The sequence below is a fragment of the Spinacia oleracea genome, chromosome 3, assembly GCF_020520425.1.
Source record: "Spinacia oleracea cultivar Varoflay chromosome 3, BTI_SOV_V1, whole genome shotgun sequence".
NCBI lineage: Eukaryota > Viridiplantae > Streptophyta > Magnoliopsida > Caryophyllales > Amaranthaceae > Spinacia > Spinacia oleracea.
Window position 1 is genome coordinate 32,003,954 of NC_079489.1, and position 9,228 is coordinate 32,013,181.

The following is a 9,228-nucleotide window of genomic DNA, read 5'->3' on the forward strand; positions in this document are numbered from 1 at the left end:
ATATAAGGCGGTCTTACACGAAAAACCACTTTGGTGTCATATAAGTTAAGAAATGAAACCAATTAGTTAAGTACTGAAACTAATTAGTTAAGCACTAGAAATAATTAGTTAAACACTGAAACTAACTTAGTTAAGCACTTAAACTTATTAGTTAAACAATGAAATCAATTAGTTAAGCAATCAAAGTGGTCTTTTCGATAAGGCGGTTTTACACAAAAGTTGTCCTTCATTCATCCACTACCCTACTTTCATCTTATTTTAATAAATTCAACTATCTCTCCTAAAATTACGTGTCAGTCTAAGTGTATTTTTTTTTTAAATACGAAGAGAATATAAAGGAGCCACTGATCTCCATAAGTGCAAAACCACCCCTAATGCTCATGTCCGTTGCTAACTTGCTACAATAATATGCATCATTTTTTTAAAAGCTGGAGAATGTTGCCATGTTGGATTAGAGCCAAACAGGACAAGTTAGACCCAGTTATTAGTACAACTTGTTTCAAGATTCTTGACAGCATTTTTTTTATGTAACACAACACTTTGTTGATTTTGGGTGTGCTAATATTGGTTTTCGATGAGCCAAAATCATTTTCCTTTTTTCTAATACTTTTCTATTGAATATCAAAATCTAGAAGGAATATAAAGGATCCATCCATAATCTCTCTGAAATAGTTAAGCTATACGTAGTACTTGATAGGTCGGAGTGTAACATATCTACCATACACAACGGCACGGATGCACCATACACAATGACATGGATGTGTGGAACACAATTACACAACACACTTGCACAAGGAATCAAGGATCTACTCATCCATAAATTGCTCTCCACTGTCACCAAACTGGTTAATAAATTTCTGTTTTCAAAGATAGGAAATTCAATCCCACGGGAGATTACCTCGCCGAAGGCGGTGGGAACTCCTCGTAGTAGAACCAAAAAAAGATAGGAAATTCAATGAATTTAGATCAACTCACGAATCTAATATCTTCAAATTTAAAGAGGTCGCCTCGCCATCAATCTCAGCAAAGCAAGAGCCGTGAAAATTGAATCAAAATTGATTCCAAAAAACAAGTAGAATTTAGTTATGAACAATATTTGAATATAAATTTGGAAATTAGCACAATAATGTCTTGAACTAAGGAGTAAGGACCACCTTCCCTTGAGTTTTAAACATATGTGTATACTTGATAAGGAATCTCATAAAGAGAAGTACAAACGGATTTGGAATCTATGTACAAACAGGCAGCAAGATGTTCATATGGAATATAAGTTGATCAAGCTCAAAGATAACTAAGAAATTGAAAAATATTACTCGTAGTAAAAGTACGTTTATGCTATACTATATTACTATAGTATACTGTACGTCTGATTCCAGTAACAGACATTATAACTATAAGAAGAACCTCTTTAAAGACCTTCATGGTAACCCCCAATCGTAATGTGCGCTCGAGTCACCGGTGCACCTCTCATTACACTCAGGGCTTCATTTAGCTTTGTGGCATGCCGAACCACTTGCTTCAATCTCTGTAACCACATAACTTACATCATTTCAATAATACACTTCTTCATTTCTAGTCTATAAACACATTAAAATTTCTAATTATTGTATATTGCATCACCCTTTTCATTTCTTTGACGGGAAAGATCATATCAATAGCAAAATGTTACAACTTTCAATTTTTAAATTAATACTTGGTATAAGTTAGTTTATCACTTTCAGCTGTCTTATCAGTTTCAGCTCAATTTCAACTAGTGTTGCCAAACAGACCGACCCTTGTACTAGTATCATACAATCATTATCAAAAAAGAAATTGAAAATTCATATGCGCAACATATAACAATATCCTTAAGTCTCAGATCAAGGTATAATAAGAAGCTAATCAATCATATTAAACTCAAGAACAAACAGTCGGTGATAATTAAGATTTAAGAGCTGTTACTGAATTCAGGTAAAAGATAACTAGGCAGGCAAAATTACCTTGTCATGAGCGTAAAGCTGGAAGTGAAGCTCCTGATTGTTGGAAGAGTTGCATCTTTCCTTGTGTCGGTTACCTAAAACAACAAAAGAAATAGTAGCAGCAGCAAAACCAAATGAGAAAAGAGCACCAATTCCAGTCATCGCCCATTTCCAAACTTTCAAACCTTCTTCATTACTCTTTTTATCATCTTCATCTTTATCCCCCTCTTTTTTTTCTTCAACTTTCTCAAATTGGTAACTACCCACATCAATTTGAGCCAAAATTCCCCTGTTTAATGACTTGGGTGAGTCCATTTTCATGTCGACAAATTCATTTTCCTTCAATTTCTTGAAGAAAACTTTTGAAGCTGGTTCCACAAAATCAGCTTCATCAGATTTTGGTGTTTGATCATCATCAATTGGTAACTTGATTACTTCTTCTGGGATTTCCCCAATTGATTGATCCAACTGAATTGGAACAGGAATAACCCTTGAATTCTTCATCTTCTTCTTCTCCGGCTCACTCAATTTCTCAAAATAATTCATGTCAATTACACTTGTAGTTGATTTTGGGCAAAATTTGTTTGCCCCACTATTTTTTTCATGGAGATCAATAAACCCTTCATCAGAGAGAAGATCCCACTCTTCAAGATCCATTATTTTTCTCTTTTGATTAAAAATATGAGATACTATTTGATCATATATTAAGAACTTTTAGGGAATTTGATGGGGGTTTTGATCAAGGGAAGAGAAGTTTCTCATTGGACTTTAGTGTGGAATTCTAGTGTTACAAGGCTACTCCATTTGGGGTGGGGGGAGTGGACCTTTATGTTAACTTGTAATGCTTTTAATTTGGTCCCTTTGTGTAGGAGAAGATTCAATATGATCACATCAAAGGCAATAGAAATTGGAGTAGTGTACTCTTCTGTTAGGGAAGCTTATCTTTGGCAAAGATAGACACTAGATATTTTTACAAGGTGGTCCAATAGGACCCATTCGTAGTGAAATCATTCATGACTCACCCTTTTGATGGCTTCCCAATATTTTCTTTGCTTTGATTATTGTAAAAATAAAGTCTATTTGTCCATAAAGATGGCGCTAGGTAAGGCTGATCTGATTCAACATAAAATTCGAAACAGTTTGTTCGAAATGAGCACGACCTTAGGACAACCTTGTAGGAGTAAACATGTTGTAGCATGTGTCAATTTTGAATTTGGGTTTGTGTGTGTTTGGGTACGACAAAATTAAGCATCACGACGGGTCATGTCAGATCGTGCTTATGTGTGATATTAGTTATGCTTTGCATTTGGTTCTGAATGCTCAAACTCACAAGAAGATCCTCTCAATGCTCTAACGCCCACACCGGAATTATGTATCCGCCCTGGAGCTGACAAAAATCAATCTAATGGGAGGAAAATCCCGAAAACTTTGGAAGTGAAAATGTCTTACCACATATTTGATTGAGCACGAAATTACGTGCTTGATTTCTTTTTTAGTGACATGCCTAGATTTGCCAAAAATGGATCAGACTATTTGAAATTTGAGGGATACGCTAGCTAGAATGACCCTTATGAGCTAAGTGGCTTTGTTCCATGTCAGTGTTTCAATTTGACTTACCTCTTCGCCGCCTTTGTAACACAAATAATAAGTTTTTGAAAGCGTTGCTTTTAGTTGTGTCATAAGTACAACATTCTCGTACAACTGTTTGTCTCATGGGAAAACCTTCACACCCACCTATATATGAAAGGATGTTGTTCCATCGAAGTGCATCGCGGCCCATGGTCGTAGCATCGTAGAACAAGCGTGCATGAGTTGGCCTCAAAGCTAGGCCCATGAGCAAGCTAAGCACAACGCACACGCACACAACATCATAACACCGCACATGTACACGAGCAACGACTATAGCGCATAGTCACGTGTGCAAGTAGCATAATAGTGCATGGGCCGCACATGCACATAGCTTGGCCACCAAGCTTACTTGTCGCGGAAGTAGCTTGGGCCTCAAGCAACCCCTTGCCGTTTGCAAGGGGTGTTGTTTTTTTGTGTTTGCCTAATTCGATTCAAGGTAGAATTTATGTTTTAGGTAGTTTAAAATCCTATATCTTCTAGAATTCTACTCCTAGTTGAGTTCTAGATTTTCAGCTACTATTGCAATACTTCCTTTGTCCGGAATACTCACCCCGATTTGACCGACACATAGTTTAAGGCAATTTAATTGACTTATTATTCAATTAGGTGGTACTCCCTCCGTCTCTTTTTGTTCTTTACGTTTTCCTTTTTGGGTATTTCAAAATGTTCTTTACATTTTCGTTTATATTATCACATAAATGACTTAGTATTCTATCAAAATTTGTGTCCAATTGTTATTTTAACCAATTAAATTCATTAGGTCATTTATTCTCTCACACTTTTTCATTGGGACATTAAATTTTTTCTCATTTAATTTCCCAATATCATAATTTTGATAAAAGTGAAAACATTATAAATAAACGTAATTTATCTTGTTTAAATAAAAATATTGAGGAATCTCAATGCAAATTAAAAAAGCCTTTCTACAAACGTCTACATGCCACGTGGCGCTCTCTCTCAATCCACAAATATATGTTCTATATCCACTTTTATATCACTTTCATTTAAAAAATGAGAAATATGGCTTGCATAAGATTCGAACCCACAACTTCCACTTTCAACACTAGAACATTAACCAATTGAGCTATAATCTTTTACATGTCACTTACGCAAAATTAATATTATTATAATATATAAAAATTATCTTGTGACTAAAACTCGAACATAATTTCATTAAAAAAATATGATAATTATTGTTATTCACCCAATAATCTGGGGCATCGCCCGAGCCCAAATACTAGTTAATCATTAAAACGCGTGAAAAATATCAAACGTAAAGAACAAAAAGAGACGGAGATAGTAGTTGATAATGGGGTGTTTTTTCAATATAATTAGTGGGAAATGTGTCAACTTTTTCAGGGAGGGGGGAATTGGGGTTGTACGGGACCACAAAATAAATTGTGAGGGGGAAGGGTTGGCGGGTTGAATTTTTTAATGTTTTTTTATGAATAAAGAATCCTAAGGCGGATCCGAACGTGCTGTTGACTTTCTACGGAGGGGCGACATTTGGAGCTCTAAAGACTTGTTCTTGTTCGGTTCGGGAGCAGCTAGAGAAGGCACGCATCACATTGTATGTCACCTAAATTATACTAATTGACTATGTGGCAATTAATTTGGATTCCTGGCTTTATGGTTTTTCCGCATGAATTATTCTTTGTATTATTCATAACCCTACATAATCACCTAGGAGTTCCAATTGATATTCATGGAAAGAAAGCGGACAACTTCCAGTTTTTGGTGGACAAGGTAGCAGGGAAAATCTTGAATTGGTCTAATATCCATATTCCTCAAGAAACTAAACTAATACTCATCCAAGCGGTGCTTCTAAGTATTTCTTCACATGTCATGAAATGCCTCAAGCTTCCGTGTGTTAGGTTATGATACATATGACAATTCATAAATCATGCGGAAAAACCATAAAGCCAGGAAAGCATATTATTTACACATAATCATTTAGCATAGTTTAGATGCATACACTTTGTTGCGTGCCCTCCCTAGCTGCGCCCGAACCGAACAAGAACAAGTCTTTAGGACTCCAAGTGTCGTCCCTCCGTAGATAGTCCACAGCACGTCTGGATCCGCCTTAAGCTTGACCAACTAGGATCGCCCTTAAGGTACTTAGAATTTTCGGCTAATGTAGGCAATTATATGACTGGATTTTTGCTCTCAAAAATCACTTTGAATACTTGAATACTCTATGCAAAATAATGACCCTAGGCCTTTATTTATAGAGGTATGGAAAGGGAATTGTAATCCTATTAGGATACGAATTAATTAAACTAGAATCCTAATAGAATTCTTATTTAATTAATTCATCCTTTTAGGTTTAGGAATTTAATCATATGTCGAAACCTGATAGCTTTAGGATTCGTATAGCACACAAACACACACACGCACGCACAGCAGCCCACGAGGGGCGCCATGCGCGCGCGCGCAGCCCGCGAGCTCGCAGCCCATTGCCACGAGGCCCACACGCTGCCGCAGCGTTGGCGCGCGCTGGGCCTGCCTTGCGGTGGGCCTGGCGCAGCCTTGGCTGGTGCGTTGTGGCGCGCTGGCTTGCTGGGCGATGGCCCGGCTTCGTGGTGGGCCTTCGTCTGGCAGGCCTCGTCCGATGCTAATTCGTACGATACGCTTCCGATTAATTGCCCGATTCCGAAATTAATTTCCGATACGAACAATATTTAATATTTCCGATTCCGGAATTAATTTCCGTTTCGAACAAATATTTAATATTTCCGTTTCCGGAATTATTTTCCGATTCCGATAATATTTCCGATTCTGACAATATTTCCGTTTCCGGCAATATTTCCGATTCCGGCAATATTTCCATTTCCGATAATATTTTCCGATATGTACCATGTTACCGTTTCCGGCAACATCTACGACTTGGATAATATTTATATTTCCGATACAATCCATATTTCCGTTTCCGGCAATATCATCGTTTCCGGAGTATTCATTTCTTGCCTGTGACGATCTCAGCTCCCACTGAAACCAAGATCCGTCGATTCCGAATATCCATTGATGGAGTATTTAATGCCATTAAATACTTGATCCGTTTACGTACTATTTGTGTGACCCTACGGGTTCAGTCAAGAGTAAGCTGTGGATTAATATCATTAATTCCACTTGAACTGAAGCGGCCTCTAGCTAGGCATTCAGCTCACTTGATCTCACTGAATTATTAACTTGTTAATTAATACTGAACCGCACTTATTAGACTTAACATAGAATGCATACTTGGACCAAGGGCATTATTTCCTTCAGTCTCCCACTTGTCCTTAGGGACAAGTGTGCATTTCCTAATTCCTTTGTCGCTCGATGCTTGCTCTTGAACATAAGGTAAGAGTTGTCATCCTTATTATGTCCAGAGGTGTTCCTCGGTTTCAGAGTTCAACTGATCAAATAAACAGATAATCATAGCCTATGATTCATCCGAGCACGGCCATGCATTTCACAGTTTCTAGCTCTCCGAGTGGCCTTGTACAACTTTTAAGCATCTCATCCCGATTTATGGGAGGACAATCCCAATCTTGCGATCTTGAGATTAGACTTCGTTTGATAGGTGATTACCTGAGCGTTGCCTTTATAGCCTCCTTTTACGGTGCGACGGTTGGTCAACGACAAAGCAACCAATTCTCAAACAAGTAATCTCAAATCACTCAGGTATTGAGGATTTAGTGTCTAATAATTTTAATGAAATTTACTTATGACAGATTTTCATCTCTTACAATAAAGTTTCATAGGTCTTGTCCGATACTAGTCTTCCCAAAGTAAGTATCTATGCAAATGATTATGACATTGCCATGTCCACATAGTTCAAGAAACAGAACTACTAGTCATCTTGCATTCTAATCGTCTAACGTTTTCTATGCGTCCAATTTTATAGAAAACTCCGACTAGGGACCATTTTCAACCTTTGACATTAAAGTTCACTTGATAGACATTTCTTAGTCACAGGACTGGCCCTGACAGTCTATCTTGAATATATCGTCAAATTGAAGGGACTCATCATTTAATAAACCACAAATTAAATGGAAAAATGAATTCTTTTCATTTATTGTGAATGATTAACCAATAATGTTTTACAAAGATTTAAACTCTAAAACTTTAAAACATTAAACAGGGATATCAAAGCCATTCTCCAATATTCTTGATTCCCATAGCTGCAGTGTGCGAGTTGTGCTTCGCCTGCGGCAGAGGTTTAGTCAATGGATCTGATATGTTGTCATCAGTTCCAATCTTGTTTATCTCGACTTCTTTTCTTTCAACGAACTCTCGTAGAAGGTGAAATCTACGAAGTACATGCTTGACTCTCTGGTGGTGTCTAGGCTCCTTTGCCTGTGCAATAGCTCCGTTATTATCACAATACAGGGCTATTGGTCCTTTAATGGAGGGGACTACACCAAGTTCACTTATGAACTTCCTTAGCCATATAGCTTCCTTTGCTGCTTCATGTGCAGCAATGTACTCCGTTTCAGTTGTAGAATCCGCAATGGTGCTTTGCTTAGCACTTTTCCAGCTTACTGCACCTCTGTTGAGGCAGAAGACAAACCCAGACTGTGATCTGAAATCATCTTTGTCGGTTTGGAAACTTGCGTCCGTATAGCCTTTAACAATTAATTCATCATCTCCACCATAGACCAGGAAGTCATCTTTGTGCCTTTTCAGGTACTTCAGAATATTCTTGGCAGCAGTCCAATGCGCCTCTCCTGGGTCTGACTGGTATCTGCTCGTAGCACTGAGTGCGTACGCAACATCCGGGCGTGTACATATCATAGCATACATTATTGAACCAATCAATGATGCATATGGAATCCCATTCATTCGTCTACGCTCATCAAGTGTTTTTGGGCACTGAGTCTTGCTTAGAGTTATTCCATGAGACATGGGTAGGTAGCCTCGCTTGGAGTCTGCCATCTTGAACCTATCAAGCACCTTATTGATATAAGTGCTTTGACTAAGTCCAATCATCCTTTTAGATCTATCTCTGTAAATCTTGATGCCCAATATGTACTGTGCTTCTCCTAGATCTTTCATCGAAAAACATTTCCCAAGCCAAATCTTGACAGAGTTCAACATAGGAATGTCATTTCCGATAAGTAATATATCGTCGACATATAATACTAGGAAAGCAATTTTGCTCCCACTGACCTTCTTGTATACACAAGATTCGTCTGCGTTCTTGATGAAACCAAAGTCATTGACTGCTTCATCAAAACGTATATTCCAGCTCCTGGATGCCTGCTTCAATCCGTAGATTGACTTCTTTAGCTTGCATACCTTTTTAGCATTCTTTGGATCCTCAAAACCTTCAGGCTGTGTCATAAACACAGTTTCTGTTAAAACGCCGTTTAAGAAAGCAGTTTTGACATCCATCTGCCATATTTCGTAATCGTAATATGCAGCGATTGCTAACATTATCCGAATAGACTTTAGCATTGCAACTGGTGAAAAGGTTTCATCGTAATCCACACCGTGGACTTGCCTGTAACCTTTTGCAACCAATCTAGCTTTGAAAACTTCAAGTTTCCCATCCTTGTCCTTTTTCAGTTTGAAAACCCATTTGCTTCCAATGGCTTGGTAGCCATCTGGCAAATCGACCAAATCCCATACTTGGTTTTGCAGACATGGAGTCTAA

General features: G+C 37.9%; 1 protein-coding gene across 1 annotated transcript; it reads right to left on the reverse strand.

The window, feature by feature from the left end:
- Nucleotides 1–1,160: 1,160 nt before the first annotated feature.
- On the reverse strand, nucleotides 1,161–2,953 carry LOC110798431 (uncharacterized). Its single transcript, XM_022003607.2, has 2 exons — nucleotides 1,980–2,953; nucleotides 1,161–1,525 (listed from the first exon to the last, which is right to left on the reverse strand). The coding sequence occupies exons 1-2, from the start codon at nucleotides 2,613–2,615 to the stop codon at nucleotides 1,409–1,411; spliced, it is 753 nt and encodes a 250-aa protein (XP_021859299.1). The 5' UTR covers nucleotides 2,616–2,953; the 3' UTR covers nucleotides 1,161–1,408.
- Nucleotides 2,954–9,228: the final 6,275 nt, after the last annotated feature.

What these genes read in the sequence shown, in the direction of transcription:
- LOC110798431 (XM_022003607.2), bottom strand. Translation starts at nt 2,615, where the DNA reads ATGGATCTTGAAGAGTGGGATCTTCTCTCTGATGAAGGGTTTATTGAT. An exon ending in AGCTTTACGCTCATGACAAG is followed by an intron (nt 1,526 to 1,979) that starts GTAATTTTGCCT and finishes ATGTGGTTACAG; the next exon opens with AGATTGAAGCAAGTGGTTCG.